Source organism: Perna viridis, chromosome 12, assembly GCF_037379345.1.
Source record: "Perna viridis isolate PV_CMFRI_1.1 ecotype Kerala chromosome 12, ASM3737934v1, whole genome shotgun sequence".
NCBI lineage: Eukaryota > Metazoa > Mollusca > Bivalvia > Mytilida > Mytilidae > Perna > Perna viridis.
This window is the reverse complement of record NC_142456.1, coordinates 21,013,758-21,035,576: the sequence shown is the minus strand read 5'-3', so window position 1 is coordinate 21,035,576 and position 21,819 is coordinate 21,013,758. Positions and strand designations below refer to the sequence as shown.

The 21,819-nt window shown below is 34.0% G+C and overlaps 2 protein-coding genes across 2 annotated transcripts; both read right to left on the bottom strand.

Annotated features, from left to right (window-relative positions):
- Positions 1–5,588: 5,588 nt before the first annotated feature.
- LOC148601651 (uncharacterized) lies at positions 5,589–14,657 on the bottom strand. The gene is made up of 6 exons (XM_088556418.1): positions 14,439–14,657; positions 9,630–9,866; positions 8,872–8,938; positions 6,987–7,133; positions 6,108–6,391; positions 5,589–5,832 (listed from the first exon to the last, which is right to left on the bottom strand). The coding sequence occupies exons 1-6, from the start codon at positions 14,472–14,474 to the stop codon at positions 5,626–5,628; spliced, it is 978 nt and encodes a 325-aa protein (XP_088412544.1). The 5' UTR covers positions 14,475–14,657; the 3' UTR covers positions 5,589–5,625.
- A 2,016-nt stretch (positions 14,658–16,673) lies between these two features.
- Positions 16,674–20,328, bottom strand: LOC148601650 (uncharacterized). Its single transcript, XM_088556302.1, has 3 exons — positions 20,310–20,328; positions 19,874–19,987; positions 16,674–18,791 (listed from the first exon to the last, which is right to left on the bottom strand). Exons 2-3 carry the CDS (start codon positions 19,985–19,987, stop codon positions 17,562–17,564), a joined length of 1,344 nt encoding a protein of 447 aa, XP_088412428.1. The 5' UTR covers positions 20,310–20,328; the 3' UTR covers positions 16,674–17,561.
- Between the last annotated feature and the right edge of the window lie 1,491 nt (positions 20,329–21,819).

Genomic DNA, 21,819 nt, shown 5'->3' with positions numbered 1-21,819 from the left:
TATTTACATTGTAAGTAAATGTCTTTGCATACAGACAGGCAGATAAACAGGACAACATGGTTGTATTCTTAGAAAAAAAGAGAGACACTGAAATTTAAACTCAAGTCACCACTACAGTTTGCTTCCTTGTTTGTTAGAAAACAAAGCTTTAATCTGCAACATGAAGAAAAATATATGCATGTAATAACATAAAGATTCTTCTGCACGTCAATCATCCAATGCAAAAAAGAACGAATGATTTAAGTGTTCGAAATGGCGGTTAAACTTAAGATGTGCATACAGTGGTGAATCCAGCTTTGGTTCTGAGATATGATCCCCTTTTGATGGAAAACTATGCTCATTTCGTCAAAAATTAAGGCACAGATTAGCAATTAAAAGCCTAGACCTCCGTTATTTTTCTATTCCCTGAATCCGCCTCTGACATGTTTGCAAGTATTCTAAATAATTATATGAAGTACATTACATGTACATGTATATGTACGAAAATGAATCATAACAATTCATTTGTTAATTATCATTTTGCAGCAAACAGCCCGTGTTGCGCGCCTTTCTTGATCACACTCATTAATCTATTCCAAAGGCAGGGCTCAATAAATATTGAAAATATCGGCAAAATTAGTAACCTTGATAAATGTGTGTATTGTACATATTACATAACATTCCTTTAAAGGCTGGGCGAGTCAATAGGTTCGCGTCTCAATGCAGAGGTTTCATTATTGTTTGATAAATCTTTCAAAGAACAAAAAAAAACTTATTTAAAAAATCAACACCATTAACCCACAGTGAGAGAAGAATAGATTGTGGTAAACTTAAGATAAATTCCTTATCATCAACAAAGGATTTTCGAAGATTACTAATGTCTTCATTTACACAACTTCCCATCAAAACAGTCATCAATTACTGTCAATCAAATGCAACACGTAGTCGATTTACACTGAATTACACTTTTCACACCCTCAACTTGGCCATTCAGAATTTTTAAGTGGTGCCACGATTCTTCGTTTCGTCATAAAATAAGATTTTCTGCCAACGTTTTTCACCTCTATGGTTGCATAGAAGCAATATTGTTAGTTCGTTATCAGGTAGGTATTTAGTCAAGAGCTTTGATGACATAGACTTAGGCAAACAGAGGCGACATAATACTTCCGGTATGTGTCTTTTTTTTTCCTTTTTTCTTTTTTTGATTGGATGATTTATGAACATGAACGAACTGCTCCCTGCAGCTTCGAAATAAATATCCGCAATTTAATGTGTATGCCAACAAAAAATTCTAAGTGGAGAAGCTGTCAGGCAAAGGGGTTTAAGTGGCCCGGAGTCCAAAACACTCGATTTCTGAACCAATAGATCTCCGAATTCCTTTTTTTTCTAAAGCGTCTACTCTAACACTTTGTTGAGAACATTAAAGTTTCCTCGAGCGGACCTTTGATTTGAAATAAGAAAACTTTCGGCACCTATTTATCACATTTGAAAGCTAAAAGGCCCAGTTGCTACATTTTGCACATGGTACATTGTACTTGCCATCGATATTTCCTGTCCATGTAAAATTCAGACACTGCCAAAGTGACTTATTGTTAAGAAAAATCCACCAAACAAATAATGCTATAATTTTCTCGGATATAAATGATATTTTCTGCATTATAATCTGCACTGGTTAGAAATCCTCCATCAAAACCAACCAAATGAAGCCAATTCAAGAACAATAACTCTTTCCAAGTGCAAATTTCATGTACAATCTATATGTTTTTCATCTCAAAAGCGCAACAACCAAAACTAAGACTGGTCATGTGATTTATAACAATTTATGAACAAGAAATAAAAGTGAAATCGGTGGGTTTTTGACATGCATGAATAACCTTCTGCCTATTTGTAAGACTGTTACTTACATGTAATAGTAATGAACATATGCAACACTTTCATGAGATGTTCATTTATTTTTGTTACTTTGTATATATTATTTTCGTTATTTTATGTTCTTTGTTTTGTTTGTCTGTTTTCCGTATCTGGTCTTTGTCTCAGGAAGCATTCTATCGATTTCCGCTAGAATATTCGTTCCCTTGATTACTCTTGCATTACTACGATGTTCATACCCGTCGGTCTTGTTTATTTTCCCACGATCTTTCTTGTACGACAACCTTATAACATACAATTGCAAAGTGCATGCATATGGTTATATTACAAATTTCTTTTAATACTTCTTCAGTCTTTTTACATATACAATTATTTGTGATAGGCTAGAAATTTCCGTCTTCAACTCCAAGGGTATGTACATTATATTCTATAAAAAAGGGACAGTGGAGTCAACAATATATATATATAATGGTGAATAATAGCAAAAGACATCACATAGGCTTTCAACGAACAATGAGCCCAAACCCAGAGTCTGCACTCGACTGGTCACTGAAACAAAAATAACTTTGACGGTTCAGAGATAAGGAGGAGTAATCAAGGGAACCAAGTTTATATCGGTAATCAAAAGAATGTAATCCAGGGACAAAGACCAGACATGGAAAACAGACATACACAACAAAGAACATAAAGTATGTAAATCATACATACAAAGTTACAAAAGCAAATGAGCAACTCGGACTCCACTAAAAACTGGGAGCATGGACCAGGTGCACCGGTAGGGTAAGCGTCCTCTGCTTTTCTAGAAACACCCGCTAAGATTACTTCAAAATCACACTACATTAACAAAAGCTAAGGTTTCTCGTTTGAGACTTCCATAAAAATGTGGTGGGATTAAGCTTGTGTGATGGGACCCACGGCCTCTGCCCAAACCCTTTGAAAATGCATATAACACATTTACAAAATGCGCGAGTTTCATATTAATGTCAGAGTCAAACTGAATACAAGGGGACACAGGAAATTTTTCGTAAAACAAAAAACAAACACAGACCTATTCAAGTCAGAAAGTTCCCCTGACCCTTCAACCCATCTCTTATATTGATGTATGTATACATGTATGATAAATGTTGCTGTGTACTGCACTGTCAGAATGATGTTCTATACAACCCCAGGGCGTACTGCATTGTCAAAATGATGTTCCGTACTGCACCTTATACGCTTCTTCCCTATTGCAGTCCATCATCTCCAATCTACATGTTCTAATGTGCCTATTTGCTGTTCGATTCCAGATCCATTTTTTAACCATATTTATTGTAAAGATTTCATTATAATTGACGTTTCAATCCTTATGATAATCCCCGTTTTTTACATGTCGAAACGCGCATGAAGAGAGTGGCATAGGGCAGAGCTCATTACTTTTGGAACGGAACACACAGAAAGGTAAATTTCTCTACAATTCACATAATTCAATTAGCTCTTTAAAAACTGAATTGCTACTCTAGACACGAAGTGTACATCGCAGGTCCAATAAATCCGGCATTAAAAACTTCCGACATCTTCATATGAATGTTTGATCGGGTTGCTCGAATAACCAAAAACCTCGGTGTTAACCGAAAACCAGATTGAAAATCCGAAAACCTCAATAAAACACGTTTTTGTGTGGTATAATTGCTCACTGTGTTATTTAAACACACTTGCAAATAAGTCTTTCTTTTGTTAGTATTCCAGCACTTTCTAGATACCTAACGAAAGTCTGTAATAATCAATATGGCGTCAGTACTTTGAAATTAGTCACTTTCGGTTATTGGAACAAATACTACAAAAGCTGTGATGTCATAATTATACTTCCATCTCTTACGAAAAATAAAGCATCACATATTGATTGGCGGCGGAGCAATACACGAACATAAATTTGCAAGGTGGAAAAGGTAGAGGGTAAAGAGAATAGACTGCGGAATATTTAGGCGGTTCCATGTGGTAATATCCCACTTCCGATTGAATCCCACTTGCCGACGATCTCTAAGTCAAGTTCAGGCTATAAATAGCCTTCCTTGACAAAAACCAAAAGGGCTTAATATATATAAGTATATACATAATTCGCCATTGTTTTAATATAATAAGCATTATGCACAAAATGCAAAGGAAATGCAATGTTCAAGCTCAAAAGTCAGAGTGAAGAATTTTAGAGTTGTCTCTCTTAGCTTGAAATGCACACTTACAAAAAAGGTTGGATTGGAAAGAAAAGTAAGAGGGCGACCAGATTATTCTAATTGGGTGATAGTTCTTATGGGGCTAGAATAGTTTTTTTTTATAATTTGCGGATATCAGAACAGTTGTCTTCAATTGATATATATGGCTAGATTATTTGTTTTAATCATACTGTAGAATACGCAGGCTTGAAAATTTATCTTTTAATTTTTTATAACTTTTTATTCACAATAAGTCCCCCTTCTCAGAATCAAATGGTAGCCATTGTGAGAACAATCATATGATTCTTCATACATGTAAATAATTCGAAATATTAACAATAACAATCTGTACTGTGTGTAGTTAACATTTCGATTTGATGAAGTGTAGAAAATTATACATCGGAGATGTGCTTATAAATATATATTTTCGTCGGTCGGGTGTTAAACTCGCGAACTGCTTCTGTGGGTTATTTTACGGTTTTTACTATCCTTACGGATCTCGCACGACCGCCCCTTACGGTGATTCTGTAAGTAGATACATGTATCTGTTAGTAGTTGGAGGTAGCGGAACCCAGTCTTCGGGATACCAGATCGAAGAACTTGGTTAGATTAATCCTACTAGCACCTGGGCTGATGTGTAGACGCTCTGGTCTACTTCTAGACCCCACGTGTGTCCGGGAGCGTTTCCCCACTTTACCTATTTGGAAATACGTCAACGTTTAGAGAACTCACGACCTCCCCAATCATTGGTTTATATCGCTGCCTCATTCGAGAAAGTTGGATATACATACATAATTACTCTATTGGCTGCCAATTAATGATTAAGTCCAACCTATTTTGTTACACATGTATGGATGTGAAATTTTGGGGATCAGGAGATAATCGTATTATTGAAAGATATATTTAATATTGCATTTAAAGGCACCCACACCTGATTTTATGGTATATTGGGAATTAAGGCAGATGCCATCTTGATACATGTATTACATTGAGAGTAATTACATGTAATTACTGTATGTGTATTACTTGTATATAACGTGTGCATTTATCTTAATATGTCAATTAATACTTAATATTTTGTACACAACATAATTATACAAGTACATTTTAAATATACGTGCATAAGGTTTCAGGTGGATATTATTGATCAGATTCAGGCAGGTGTTTTTTGAAAAATATCCTGTTTTAATAGACTTCAGTACATGGCTTCGACGGGTTTTCTTTTCCGACGCAGTCGGTATAGTTTCGCTTTTTACATTTTGACCTTGGAGACGCTCTGCCATGGAAACGCAAGTCACCTGATCGCAACTCTGTTTCTGGATTGGCTAAATATTGAATGTCATGTGTTATTTCTGGAATAAAATGTAGAAAATTGTAAGTACAAAGAACAAATTTTAATGCGTCGGCTTTTTTTAAAGATGATTCTTGTTTTAGAATATGGTCTGATTGTTGAATATAATTTTACTTGCAGTCGATTGTTTACATGTGTGTGTTCAAATACAAAAATTGGAACAAAATGGGGGGGGGGGCACTTCTGCAAACTAGGCTTACATAAAATACACCTTTCTTCAGATTTAAAATAACTTTTTGGTCAAACTTTTATTATCCACTCAGATCGAAATCTAGCTCCTTGAAATGATGTGATCTGTCCAATATTAGAATTAATATTCCGCAGTAAATCTACAGTGTATCCGTTATACCGATCGTCACCATAGCCAACTCGAGAATACATTTTAGTCACTGGAATTTGGTGCTTTCGAAAACTTATGGCTGAATCTCGTAAATATTTGTTGGACATCTGAAAAAGAATGTACGTGTATCATTTAGTTTTCGATACTACAATTGTGTCAAAACATGTATGTACATGTATTCTTAGGTTTGATCAGGGAGGTTGTTTAAATATATATTCGGTTTTGGTCTTCAAATTTGTTTTTGGAATAAGTACATGAAAATGTGAACCCTTTAAAATCATGTTAACTAAAATGAATAGCATGAAGACACCCCGTTTCAAATAAATTTAGAATTAACTAGTCAATGATCCCACTTTGAATACAAATCAATGATAATACTTACCAAGAAAAGATTTTTTAACTTCACATTTTCTGGTAAATCTACTTTCCAATCGGTCTGAAGAAAATTTGCAACAACCAGAGTTATAGTGAATTCTGTTGTATCGTTTGATGTCAGTCTGATGGTGGATATCTTCTGTTGAGTACTACCATACATGGCGACCACGTGTACTCTTGCACGTGACCTTTTTGTGTTGGGGTTGCATGAATAGCTCGTCAATGAAATTCGTCGCAGTCTTTTCCGGACTTTGTTCCTATTTTTTTCGATGACACAATCATTCACAACAGCTAAAATGAAAACAATAACATGTACAAATGTAGAAAGCAAATAATACTTAACGAACGGTGTACCGCTACATGTATGAACGCATTTGAAACATTTGAATTTTTAAACATGATCATGTGCGTTCACTGTGTCTCATTTGTACATGTAGTTGATAAGGACCAAGTACATTTATGTAAGTTTACAGTATACTATGTCAAGTAAATTGCCAGGTCCGGATCCGGACATTTTGAAAAGGGGCGGGTGCCTGCCAAGGTTCTTCAGAAAAAAAACAGGCCCGTAGGCATGAATTTGTAGAGGGGGGTCATTAAACTCTCGACGCGAGTCCTGCACCTCGCACAGCAAGGTATTATCCACTTTTGATAGTTACAAATCGAACAAAACTTCGACTTTAGTAGTGATTATTCGGTGGCAATCCCCTGACCCCATTCTGCATCCGCCGATGATTGCATATCCTGCAGCGGAAGAGATTTATGATGTTTAGAGTTCCGAGAAGAGTTAAAGATGACTCAATCTGTATAAAGTGTACGTGTACAGGTACAAATGTATATTGTATTTTGAGATGCAAAAATGTAGCTATAATACTGTTAGTATACTTACGCAAGCACGTGTTAGAATTATAAAACTTTCCATGACACCGGCATTTCCCGTGATCACAAAAGGACTTGAATCTGAAAGCGGAGTATCTGCGACATACTGAGTGACAGGAAGTTGATTCTAGCGGAAGCTGTAAAGTATTCAGCGAATCTGCAATAATACAAGTCAATGAAAATGCACGAATGCGCAAAATTCAGTGAAATCTGTCTAAACCGAACCTTGTTCAGGTTGTAATCATTTTTTTGATAATTAAAAAAGTTAAGTTATAGTTTGTATGTACATTCAAGTAAGAAATAAATCGTTGTTTTACCACGGGCTGGCAATTTATGTCGAATTGTTTTACCACGAGCGATAGCGAGGTGTTAAATAACAACATAAATGGCCAGCCCGTGGAAAAAACAATGATAAAATGGAGTTTCCGTGATTTAATCGATTCTAATGGGACTAGTTTTTTTCATATTTTTGAATAGACGTGTTGCACAAAATACTGGTCATGTGTTTTGTACTTTTTTCATGGCTGTGGTCTTAAGAGCTTTGAAGCAGCGGTTTTTTGGTGCATTCGCCTTGTTAAAACAACATACTACGCCCGCATGCTTCGGAACAACGGATTAATATTAATACGAATTAAAGCGTCTTATGCTACCATTTGTATTTGAAAAAGAAGAGCGTAATACATTTCGAAATACAATGAATCCTGTCTAATCCTAACTTATTTGGACTAGATTTTGTTCGGTTTACACGAGTTCAAAATACATTCAAACTGATACGAAGGGACTTGAACAGTACATAGTTAAGACAGGTTTTTGAATTACATGGTTCAATTTCGAAAGGTTTCAAGGTGCAATGGATCCTGTGTGAACCGAACCGTTTTGCGACTCAAGGAACTGTTTGTTTCAGAAAAATGATTGATTGGTTGATATACATGGACGTTCTAAGTCTATTGAAATTGATTTGAAGGGATTTCTGAATCAGAAGCGGTCTTGTTTGGACAGGACATCAGTTTATTCAGGGTTCGGTTTAGATAGGTTTCGAAGTTTATGTTGAAGTCAATTGAAGTTGAAATGACGGGACTTCGGATTCAGTAGCGATCTATCAGTTTAAACTGCAATCGTTATATTTGAGCAACCAAAATGTGTTGACTGTATATATTTATTGGCGATACACCGTCATTGACAGTAACATTTAGGCCCCTCCTACTTTCCTACCCTTGTATGAACTACCTGTTTATCGTAGCGTCACTATCGCGGGCCACAAGCAGGGATGAAATGTAAACAAATACGTCATATAAAAATAATAACTTGATTAAAAATGATGAGGATTACAGGATAAAAATAATCAAAATAACACGTACAGAAACAAAAGTAAATGACCAACCCGGACCATACTAAAAACTGGGAGTATGGACCAGGTGCACAGGTAGAGTAACCGTCCTCTGCTTCTCTAGAAATATCCCAGGAATTGCTAAAAAATTGTCACGCTTGCTGTAGACGAAAGAGGAAAAGAAAATATTGACACGTCGAAAAATTCCGTTTTCTTTGTGCAGATGGATACATGTCAAACTATTATTAACCAATACAAAATTCTTTTATAATGAAAAGCATTCTAAGGGAAACGGACATTCCAGTGATTTATTATAAAGATGACATATGCAATACACTTCAATACCATATAGTCAATAATCTCCATTTGAAAGGTTTTAGAAGGAATCATACCTAATCCAATCGCAATTTTTGTGATAAACGAGAAATGGATTTCATTACTATGATCATTTATTTAAAAAAAATAAAAGCTGACAAAGACTTTAACACTTAAATGACTATCAATATAAGTCTTACAAATCAAAATACAGCTTATCGCACCACGTGATCTAATTAATAAAATTAAATACCTTTATGAACCAATGAAGCATGATAGTCAGTGATATTTCTCACATGTTGTAATGTTCCATTTTGGTCCTAAAATTAAAGGGAAGTCAATGTAGTACAAATAAGTACACATGGAGTAATAGGTAATGTAAGTCTCGTCACGTGACTCCGTTGTTTCACGAGAATAGGTTGAGTATTATAAGCAAATTAAACATCTTTTGTGTAACTTTATTGATAAAAATAACAAATATTTAGTTCTACATGATAAAAAAAATGTCAAACAAAAAATATGATTAGTTTCGAGATCCAGAGCAGATCGGATTTCAATACGATCTATATCGGAAAGTCCGGAAAAGAATTTTTTTTCAATACTAGTCGATTAGAACTTTTGCTGGAGTTCAGCGGGTTGTACTTCCTGTATGATTTTTGTTTGTATTCTCGAGTTAGTTGATTTACTTACTTTTCATTACTCGGTCTTTTAAATCTTTTTTAAAACGTGTCTTTATTTATTTAAAATATAAATTTGATTGTTTCAAGACATGTACACTGTACCGTTCTAATGGATTATTTAAGCTTTTGATGGAGTTCATGTTGCTTATTGCACGTACTATTTTACATGTTCTGCACTATTTTGCCGTTGGCACTTTTTGATAAATACAATGTACCATATAGACGATTACCAATGGGTTTATTTCCAAACATACATGTAAGCATGCATGACTTTACCAGTATGACTTAAATCTAAATTGTGTGTTCCTATCAATATAGCAATGCTACTTACAGTAAGAAAGAGTGGCTGTTTCTGTTGGTTCTTGTCAAACACAAGTTCTACCAAGAGAACTAAGGCAACCGATAAAATTATTATTGTCGTAACTAGGCAACCACACGCACAGAGCTTTCTCGGAAGGCTTCTATCTTTTTTCACCGAGTTTGGCATTTGCAAGGTTATGTACTTGATATGCATTGGTAACTTTTCCTCTTCAATTACAAATAATGGCTCCAAATCTTCTTTATCTTTCTGAAAAAAAAAAATGTACAATAATATTCATACTAATATCTGTTTCACTTTAGTATCGTATCACAATTTAATATGATAGTTTAAAGTTTAATAATATCTACATTCGGTAACAAATAAGCTTGTTTGATAAAAACACGCTGCTTTACAAAATGGAATTTGTCGAGTTTGATTTATCCTACTCTATCCATCTAGGGAAATTCCATCCATTTTATTCAGGGGGTGGGGGACTTCAATATTTTATTTTCGAAAATAACCAAATCAGAAAAAAAAATCCTTACGTCTTCAGTAATTTTGTCAGGATTATACTTTGGTCACGTTTTGTTTTGTATTCGGAGAATCATTTATGTATTACATTTGTGTCCAAGTACATGTCATCTAAAAATAAAATAATCATAAGAATATGATAAGCAGCACTTACATGTACTAGTATATCAAATTATATTGGGAAGACCAATCGAAGTCGAGGAACACTATGATTATTATTGTTCCTCAGTCTGTGTCACCTACATGTGGTCCAGTGTGTTGCCATGTATACACAGGCAGAATTATTTCACATGATTTTCACACGAATTTCACTTGATTTTCACCCGAATTGAACAAATAAACTTTGTGACAGAGTTCACGTGAAATTCGGGTGAATCGAGCCTTCACGTAAATTTCATGTGAAGCTCGATTAACATGAATTTCACGTGAAAAATATTTGCCTGTACAACAGGCCCATTCGGTCCATCCATTAACGATGTCCTGATGCATGAATCGGTGTCATTTTTATACTCATAGAATTACATTTATTTTCTTATCGGACTCTGAGTATCCTTTTTGTGAACATGTATTCATTTATAACATGCTTAGTATGAATGTCATCAATGTCTTAAAAAATCTCCTCTACATGACTAAAGGCTACAGAAAGTTGAATATTTAATACCTGATTTGATGCAATCGAAAGTTTATATATATATATATCAAATGCTGTTTAAAATTTAATAATTGTGGGATTTTATTTTTAGTTTTGCCAACTGAATGCATCATATTACACTGCACTATTCAAAGTTATTTGATTGTAACTTTGAAAATAAAATGAAACAACATTCCGAGCCTGACTTTGCATGTCAAATTGATGTGTTCAATGGGAAAATATGCACGTGTGATACATCTGTAAGAATAATGGATGAATGAACAATACCCACGTTTAAAAAGGAACTAAATACAAATAAAATATCAATAAAACGTAAAAAAATATTAAAAAAAATATGAGTCCAAATTTTCGGCTTTACGGCCTTCGTTCGGGGCAAAAAGTATTGAGAAGAAAAACTGTCAATCCCTGCCGCGGAGACAAGGTGCCCATCAAAATTTTTATGATACATTTGTAGTTTTAATTTCAAAACTCCAAAGATCATGTCTTCGATAGTCTTTTACACTGATTACGTGTTACTGTTCTGTTAAATGATAACCAGAATTCTTGCACATCGTTAGTACATGAATTCTACCAAATTTAAAGTAAACACTTCTAAGTGTCACAAATAGTGTCAATAACACCAATATCTTACAAAATGTTTTCTATTCTACTTTTTTTTTCACGTGGCGACGTTAAGCTAAATTCCCCACTGGTTCGAATTTCTAATCTGTTTCATTATTTTGCTCCGTATATCTGATATTGTTCGCTGACGCCTTACAGTTATTCAATAGGCCTTTGATCAAAAATAATTAAAGAAACCCAAGTAAGTACATTTATGTTCTGGGTCTCAATGCAGGATAATTTGTAGTAGTTAATGGATGGTGCATATCAGTGGAAGTCATGGGAAAAGATTAAGATTTACGCTCACATTCAAACCATCAATTTGTAACTTGCTTGAACCAAATTTTAAATGCAAATAGATTCATAAATGTTCAGCGCCGTCCTATTAAATAATTCACATTCACACGAATAGCTACCGGGAAAATAATGACCATGTGCATCTACATGTAAATATATACCAGTACATGTAATGAAAAATATTAGCCTCTATACAACGAAACCTGTCTAATAACTATCCCGTATAAAAAGGACTTAATGCATGTCTATTAACAACCCTATATTAACAGGCCACAAGTCTTATACAAACTTGATTGATCCAAACAACTGTCCATTTGTATTCATTAAATCTAAACACTTGTATAGAAGTTACCATGTACAAAAAAGACACAAGTCTTTTCACGATCGGTAATAAACAATGCACTCGTCCAATTCAAACCTTAGGAAACCAGATGCCAGTCTAAAAATACAGTTCATCATCTGTTAAGTAACCTTCCAAATGGACAACAAATTGTAGGATCATAGGGTTATTTTAATCATAGCCTTTTAAGACGGGGTATTGCTAAATACATGTGATTGCTTAGCCAAGTTAATTGTGACTGTAAGTAGACAAGGTTTAAAAAAACTTTATCGACACTAGACACATGTCAAAACCACAACCATTATACATGTAGTTCAAAAACCTGTCTAATTACTAGACACTACGATGAATAATTGAGATGTAAGTCTATTCACAACCATCATGATAAATCATTTGTCTTATCACAAACCAAAATGATAAAACACAAACCTGTATAATCACAACGATGATTAACAAGAAGCCTGTCTAACACAAGCATAGAAATACAGAAACTTGGTAATTTCCTACCATACTAATCCAGCAACCTTTTTAATAACAAAAACCTCTCTAACATAATCACGATAATACAGAAACCTGTCTTACACAGCGATGTTTAACCACAAACCTGTATGATCACAATCATGATTAACTTTAAACCTGTGTTATCACAACCATGTTAAACCACACACCTGTCTTATCACAATCATGATTAACCTTAAACCTGTGTTATCACAATCATGATAAACCACACACCTGTCTTATCATAATTATGATTAACTTTATCACAATCGTCATAAGCCACAAACCTGTCTTATCACAACCATAATAAAATCATAATAAAAAAGAACACAAATAAAAGGATAACTACTATAGACAGTGAATATAATGACACACTACAAATACATGAATCAGAAAAAAGGCAAACGAACACCCACAAAGAAACTGAAAGTAAATCAGCAAACCGGACTCTACTGGAAGCCGGGAACATGGACCACGGTGTAAGTTAACTGTTTTAACTCGTGTAGATATTTATTTAAAAGCACAGGATTTCCTGTTCGATAAAATGTTATGTAATAAAAGATCGTATCTGAAGTCAAAAGAGGTATTTGCATTATTTTCATATCATTCATTATCTTCAATTTGTCAAAATTTAACCCCATTACGGAGAGAGTAAAATTGATATAAAATTCAGTAAAAAATATAGTGTTTACAACTGAGACAGAAGTCAATGTTTCTTCCGGAAATTAAAATTGTAAAAATGCAAGTCATTTAGTCCTTTTCAAGCTTAATTTAAAGTATAATTACACGAAGTAATATCATATATATATCAATTCAAAACCTGGTTATACATGTAGTGGACACCTGTGGAAAGTGGTTAGGTTAAAACGTAACATCGATAACCGTGTCGTTGCCTTTTTACCTGTATAAACCAAACCCTGGTCATTACACCCCGATGTAAACAGTCCATAGTCTTTAGGGGCTATTTAGAGCCTGAAAATGGGTTTTGATATTTTTGGATTTGTTTCAGTTGGGCCTTTTTACAATAGATGTTGTCAGGTACATGTACCAAGCGGGGATCATCGATGGAAAATGACAGAATTAAAAGCCCTTACATAAGAAAAAATTTATTACTATTTAAAAGCGATATTAATATTCATGATTACTTTCATACTAAACATATAAACATATATGCAAAATTTATTTCTCACTATTTACTGGTTACTATTCAATGCAAAATTCTAAAATAAAACAATACAAACATTATTCTTGCCCGGCAATAATCACTTTCAGATTAAGGGTTAAGTTTTCGGTACTAAGTCTGGTTTCCCTTTAGGGAGTTCTCACTGCGGGAACCTTTATGTTGGATCCACTGTAGTTATCTTATTGATAAAGTTACAGGAAGATGTTAAACTCATGATGTCCATATAATTACAAAAATACCAATCATATTCATGTTATATATTGCAAATACTCATGTTTCAAGGAGTAAACTCTCATCAACAGTATTATGATAAAATTGATTGTATACAAAAAGTATTCAAAACTAAAACTTTTGAAATAGGAAACCTAATTCATCAACGAGAGGTTCCAAGGAATAAAGTCTAAATGTTAAAGGTATTTTGCAATTTGTAATATTGCAAATTCTGATGGGTATGATAATCAAAATCTGATATAATTCGGGGTAACAACATTTTTTTTCTGCAAAACACACAACATTCAATGTTTATTATCAAGGGTAGACGTAGAAAAAAAAATAGCAGTAACAAAACCTATGTATTGCTACCACCCTCTCTGGTTACAATTCGAATGTAAACAATATTTATTAACTGTAAATATTTAGTTTTTAATTTTCCAACCTGATTTTTTTCCTTATTGATACAAAAGAAAATAATAAGTATAAATATCAAAATAATAATGAAGCTATGTGAATAATTCTTACCTTTAGGTCGAGAAGCAAATTCCTTTTATTCCTCATCTTTAGTTTTAACTCGCTCAAAACATATTTCTTTTTAAAATGTTTACATTTTCTTCATTCATTTTTATACTATATTTGTGATCAAATTCTTTCGATATATTGAATAACGATTTGATCGAAAGGCTGAGTGATTTTATACAATATCTGATGGGATATTTTATTTACTGTTAAGCGAGGTATGACAATGATTAGTTGGGAAAGAAGCAACAGGTAAAATTGCATCGGTAGCCACATGGCTTCTTAAACCGCACACCTGAAGGTTACCTGTTGATTGGAATATCAATTTACGACAGGTGATGTTCTGAGGACAGACGGTTAGCGTTATCAAAATACGTAGTTAAGAAAAATAATTGAACAAATGAGAAAACTGGAATCCAAGTCTTGAATAGAAAATTTTGAAACGCCAGACAGTAAACGATGGAAACTTGTTGATTAACAATTAAGTATAAAATTTTACAAAAGGGCACGTGCCCGTCTGAAAAGCTGAGGATTAAAGGAAAAACCGCACAAGTATTAGGTATAATTATGTACAGCTCTGCCTTAAAAACAGGCTTGCACGTAAGCTTAAGATTAGTGATTCAAGCATGTCTTAAAATCCCCATAATCTTTCAATTGGAAATCATTCAGTAGGTCTCATAAAAATTGTATTCGGTAATAAGAGCGTAAATTTTGGTTACATAAAAGATACAAGAAAAAAAATATTGAAGAGTTGTTACAGGACGTAACAAATAAACGTACATGTATTTAAGGAGGTAGACCTAGGGTAAGGGACATACAATGTAACTCATGAAATCAGTGATATGTTTGTATCGCATTCAATTGCACTAAAGTCTTTCAAGCTTTCATTGGAAACTGAATGAAATTAGTTACTTTGATGCTTAAATGCGATTGATGTAAAATGCTGTATACAAACGTTCCTATGATTTTGTGTCCCTTATTCTAGGTCTACCTCCTTAAACAGCTTCATTGATCATCTTAAGATATGGTGAAACACCCGCTGCCTGATTTTTCGACTCGAGGGTAATTTTGCGGTACAATTACATGTATATATAAAACCTGTAGCAAAATAACATTTATTTAGCAATAAAATTATCACCCTTTCTTCATTCCAAGTCTTCGTTCTTCGCTTCTACAATTAGTTTGCCGCTTCCATTTTTTTCACACGTGACACACTCCCATATGTGACGAATTAGTTTTCTGTGACATCATAAGAACGTCATAGTATGTTACCAAAATAACTGCCAGACCTCCTTGTCTGATAAGGAAATGATATCTTCTACAATCATATGTTATTTATATGAAATTGTGGTTTAGTATATATACATGTAATATAATGAAAAATGTTACCTGGGACAAGCTGAAAAACTCGAATTCAGAAAGTCATTACCATTTAGTGCGTCGCTTAAGGATAGAATTTGTGCCTAATACTTTGTTATTTCTCTTAAATATCATTATATTCCGATATAAATACAGAAGAAAATGGTTCTTTTGCATGAAAATTACGATTATTGAGCATGATTTTTTCCATATACGCTGAATATTCAATGGAGTATGAACAGCGCGCATAATGTAAATTATGTTTTTTTTTTTTTTTTTTTTTTTTTTTTTTTTTTTTTTTTTTTTTTTTTTTTTTTTTTTATAGTTATCCAGTATCCCTAACATGGGGATTCTTGGTTTTTTAATCTGGATTTATCACCTTTTTGTTAAAGCTGCGTTTATGACTTTCATCACGTGTCTCCAGTAATAAAACCAAGTCATTTTTGTTTGGAGACATTCGCAATATATTTGTTAAAGATTATTTCAAGTTGCTCTTTTGCCTTTGTTACATGTACTTTGTATGTATGATCTTAGTTACTTTATGTTCTTTGTTGTGTATGTCTGTTTTCCATGTCTGGTCTTTGTCCCTGGATTACATTCTTTTGATTACCGCTATAACCTTGGTTCCCTCGATTACTCTTTCAATGCTATAACTACATGTATAAACAATATTATTTAGCAGAGCGGATCCAGTTTATAAAAAGGGGGGGTGTGTGATTTCCCAGGCTATCATTTGCTCACTTTGCCTGACCGACTCCAACCCTTGTTCCTGCCCATTAATCTGCCATTGTACTGACCTGTTTTGAGATTTCGTTTGATTCCAATTTCGTTTTTTTAGTATAGAGTTTCGGCCATGTTAAATAAACTGATTAAAATAAAACATACGTTTCGAATTTTTATTTACACATTCATAATACACGCAATAACAATACCAGACACTTACAAAAGTACAAAAGGTATCGTTCAATTGGATTTCATAATTATCCTTTAAAGTTCTGAATGCATGGTACACAATCTTACGTACAAATGTAATATCAAGCTCCGAACAGCGTTTGACGTTCCAAATTCATTCTAGACGCTTCAGCCAACCCTCTCTTAAAACGCAAGAATCTTGCAAAGTCGTGAAAAATGAATGATTTTCCGCGATGTCATTCGATTGTGAAACGACGTTTGATTTGAATAATATCCGAAAATTTCGAAAGGTTAGTAAGCAGCGTTTAGTAAGAGAGGAAACGAACGTCTGGCACTGCGTGGAGCGTGCACTTAAGTGATATACAAGGTCATCCGATTTCATTAGCGTTTGTAATGTCAAATTTTGAGTATTTGACGGTCTACGAATCAGGCAATATGTGAATAAGGTGTCACACATGAAGAAAAAAAAACGTGGAAATATATTTGCATTATTCAAGAGTAATCAAGGGAACCAAGGCTGTAGCGGTAGTGTCTCCAGAAATAAAGTGCGCGTAAGGTTTTAATTGGCTTTTAAAGATATTAATAGGTCAAATTTTAATTAAAAGTTGAAATGCATTATAAAAAAATGTCGGGAAAATTTCTCGCAATTTTCCCCTAGATAAACAGTCAAACGATATCTTCGTCACAGATGCTTCAATATAAATTTCAATATCTTTTCGGTTGTTTTATATTGAATATATTTGAGGCAAAATAGACCAAACTGAGAAAAATGATGTGTCACCCATAGTCCGATTCTTACACAGAAAGGTACTTAATGCTGCATAATTTCCATGAAAAATTTCATTTAGTTCGTGCAGTTCATATCGTTCTTGGGTCTATGATGCCAGACTTGAACGTTTTACCAAGGTATGGTTTCCGCTCAATTTCAGATGTCCCAGATGCTGAATTGTCACCAGGGATATTGCCGATGTTAGAAGTGTCCGGTGTTGGTTGCCCATTGTTTTCCAAGTTTACAGGCATTTGCATGTGTGATTGGTCCTGTAATGGGACATTTCCCTGTTGCGTGTCAAGCAAAACGTCGCTAGGCAACGGAACAGGGGATTTAAACGTGTCACCTGGTTTTATTTTGATGTTTTGTACAAAATTATCGTTTTCCTTTTCTATTGTCGGTTTGTCCGCCAAATTAACCAGCGGAATTAAAGGCACTTGTACAGATTTTCTTATTATTGCTTTCATATCCGATTTAACGGATATTCTTGGATCGATTATTCCCGCTCTGTATCGTTTTTCGGCTTCCAACGGATGTGAACTTATTTGGTGTTGAAGTTTCGGTTTGCTCTCAATATCGACTGGTCCATTTACACTTTCATAAACGATTTGTTTTTGAACAGCATTGGGTTTTACTGTCATTGCATCATTTGTTCCTTGATTGGTCAGTTGAATTGCAGAACGTTGTTCAATGTTTTCATCTGGGTTGTTAACAATGTCCTTCATACTTGTGTTAGAAATTTTAGTTATGGGTTTAATGACTTTAGAAGCTGCTTTACTATTTGTTAGAAGATTTTTAGATACCTGTTTGGGCTCTTGTGTTTTACCTTTTTTGTTTGTCTCGACAGTATGAACAATCGGATCATTATTATGAAAATCTACAGGTTTCCTTATTTCTACGAATGGATCAAACTTGTGTTGATCATTATTTTGGACATCATCAAAGACCCTTAGTTTCGAGTCTGAATTAACAGTGGCCGTTCGTGGATCCACAATCCCTACACCATAACCTTGCCTAATAACAGGTGCCGGAGCATTTTCGTTTAAGATTTCTTGAAGTGTAGGACCTTTCGTTCTAGGATCCACAAAATGAGGCCCGAATCCATTCGCTCTTTCCATAACAGGTGTATTCCAGTATCTACGATCGTCCCTTGGTATTGGTGACCAACCCGTCTGTAGTCTCAATATTTGCCTCCAGAATGGGGAATTCATCATATAATGAAGCAGGGATAAGTCGTGTGGAGACATATAGTCGGTTAGCTGTCCAAATGGAACCTCTGGGTGATTTGATATTTTGCTTGTATATGGTTCAGCTACAACCTGTGGTAAAGAGAGACTTAATCTATGATTTTGCACATACAATTACTTGCAGTTTTATATGCCCTTTATTTTTCTAACATGTACTTAATTATTGCACATCTCAAATCTCCTGTTATTAGGTGCAGCTACATGTATCACCTTAACCGAAAGCCTAACAAACTTTAAACATGTATCCTTCACGGTCAAGCTTTAATACTTTACATCGGTTACCGCCCTTTTCATGGTCATATCTATCGCTTCATAGAGTGAGATGGCTAGAGAAGAGAATTCCGAAGGTTTACATGTCCACGATATGATGCGAAAATCTTTGCTATTACACATCAACTTATTACATTTGTACTTGTTAATCACGTAAATACTTTAAGTAAAGGGCTAATACATGTACATGTAATTGAGACACTAAATGTTTAACTTATTACTAAAATAAGACAAAAATCCGTCCAATTCCGCTCTTAATTTATACAACATAACTACATATTCAAGCATGTATGATGTCATTTATCTCATTACTATACACACAAACATATCGTTTTTATCTTGTAATTCGATAGGTGACAAATTACTAGCATGAATATGCAAATTGTGCGTCTGCGTTGGGCTTCAAGTTTAATAAAACGTAATTTAATAAAATTTGATAAATATTTAAAGTTCTTAGTAATGTTACAACAATTAGGCGAAATGCATCCGGAAATTAATCATTCATTTAAAAAAAGGTGTAACTGACAAGTAGTTATAAAGATAACCCTACGATGATTCCCTAACAAAGCAAATGACATACAGCACAATATACATGCAATTTATAATGAAACTGAAAATAACTATTATAAATATTAATAAAAAAAATCCCTTTCTGCCATAATGATTATGGATCGATCGTGAAAGACAAATTAGAAGGTAGCACAAGTATTATCAATTACATATGTAGCTGAAAATTTTGTACGTAAATTTACACGAGCTTGAAAAATAATTTTACTTTTGGCTGAGAAAGAGGTGAAATGGTTCATTCGTTCTTCAATTCTATATACATGTACGTAGAGGGTGTGTACATGTACAGGTATTACATGCACCACATAAGTGTTTACCTTTGATTTTTTTGTTTTTGTTTCCGACCAGCCATCGCCATTTCGTAGAACGTTTGTTGCACATGTAACAAACTGCAATACCAGCAGAAAACAAGCAATCCTGTATAGCATCATCTGAAATAGAGCGAATCATTGTATTATAAGAAAAAAAATTGTACTCTTAAACATTATAGGAATATGCAATATAGAGCGATGGAGACATATCTTTCGAAAAATTTGCCTTTTAATGGCCCACATTTCAACCCGAATGATATTTGCTAAATTGATTGTACATGTGTATTTTGGCGCAATACATACAAATATACATTATAAATATATATTTCCCAGTTTCATTTTTAAACAAAACATTGTATATATAATAATACTGTACAGACTAAGTATGTACATGTATTTACACATGTATACAGAAAAAAACTAATGAGACAGTAAGAAGTACCTTTTCTGAACGTAAGTATCGGTATGGAATCGTGGCTCTGTTAATTTGCTTTTATACGGTTTGAAGGATTATGTAGGATGTTCCTTCCGATGATTAAGGTAATGAACTCTAAATTATTGTTTACCAACAAATGTAGGTAAATTCTTTCCTATGACAAACTAGCACCTAATATTATGTTATATTCCGACAATAACTGTCACTCAAAAACAAATAGCATGATTGTACTTTACATCTTCTTACTTTTTGTTTGTGTGAAGCAAATTTTGGGGTATTACAAAATGTATTACATAACCACTGAAGTACCAATCCGTATAAAATTCAGACATGCACTGCCTAAGGTACGATGATTAATGATGTAGAAAAAGCCCATGGATCAGATGATGCATTTTCAGTCTACATATGCTATATTTTTAAGTGATAATAGTTCTTTCTGTATTTAGATCTGTACTTTTGAAAAAAAAATACACTTTAACCTCCTACTAATATCAAAGTTTTAATTTCATGTACAGTCTATATAAATTTTATCTCAAAAGCGCAACCCTGATATGAAGAATAAAGACGGGGGTTACATGTACATGTACATGACCTATAATGGTTTCTGGTCAAGAAAGAAAACTGCATTCGGTGAGATTTGACATGTATGATTCACCTCCCGAATGATTTTTTGTATAAAGACTGATACTTAAATGTAATAAGCATTTGGATATTGAATGCTTGCTGTGAGTGAGCGCTGTTTCCTCAAATCCGCACGTATTCTGTTTGTCCGTCTGTATGTGAGTAACTATGTACATGTACCCGTGTTCTAGGTCAATGTAAAGTTCTTTTCTCTTTTTTCCAATGTAGCAAACATGTACACTAGTGAACCACAATGGCGTGTAGAAAGATACATGTACATGTATGACCTTATCAATAAAATGTCTTTTAAAAGTATTATACATGTACATGTATAAAGGTCATGTATCTTTTTGAAGACCAAAGGTATAAACAAACAAACAAACAAACAAACAAAACAAAAACATGTTATATATAGTTTTTGTTTTGTTTGATTATTGCTGTTTATACCTTTACCACAAAGTAAATCCAAACAATTTTATGGTAAAGCATATCACATGCACACTTGTGATAGTAAATCCCGGGTATTGGGATCGCCTAAAGATTATTGATGCATACAAGTATAACGAGAATAGGTTTGGTAAATATGTCAAAGAGACAAGAACCCCACTTGGATAAAAATGTCAGCCCGAGGTCGCCAATTGGTCTCCGATGAACGAGTAAACCCACATACCACAGGGCAGGCTGCATGTACAATATGTTTATTTTTTCAGGTCATCTAGTATAGTTATAATTTGGTCGTATTTAATATCATTCACCGACCTATTACCGTTTCCTGATAACGTATCACTCCGCGGTATACATGTACATTTAATTTATGGGTATGTAAAAGCTTTCAAACAGAAACTTCTCTCTGAGCATTAGATTGTGTCGGACATTAAGGATAGTTATTGGTAGA

Bases quoted from the DNA above. Each gene is read 5' to 3' on its own strand.
- LOC148601650 (XM_088556302.1), bottom strand. From the start codon at position 19,987: ATGATGCTATACAGGATTGCTTGTTTTCTGCTGGTATTGCAGTTTGTT. The intron at 18,792-19,873 runs GTAAACACTTAT...TCTTTACCACAG, and splicing joins CAAAAACAAAAAAATCAAAG to GTTGTAGCTGAACCATATAC.
- LOC148601651 (XM_088556418.1), bottom strand. From the start codon at position 14,474: ATGAGGAATAAAAGGAATTTGCTTCTCGACCTAAAG. The intron at 8,939-9,629 runs GTAAGTAGCATT...CTTTAATTTTAG, and splicing joins AACAGCCACTCTTTCTTACT to GACCAAAATGGAACATTACA. The intron at 6,392-6,986 runs GTAAGTATACTA...TTTTCATTTTAG, and splicing joins TAATTCTAACACGTGCTTGC to CTGTTGTGAATGATTGTGTC.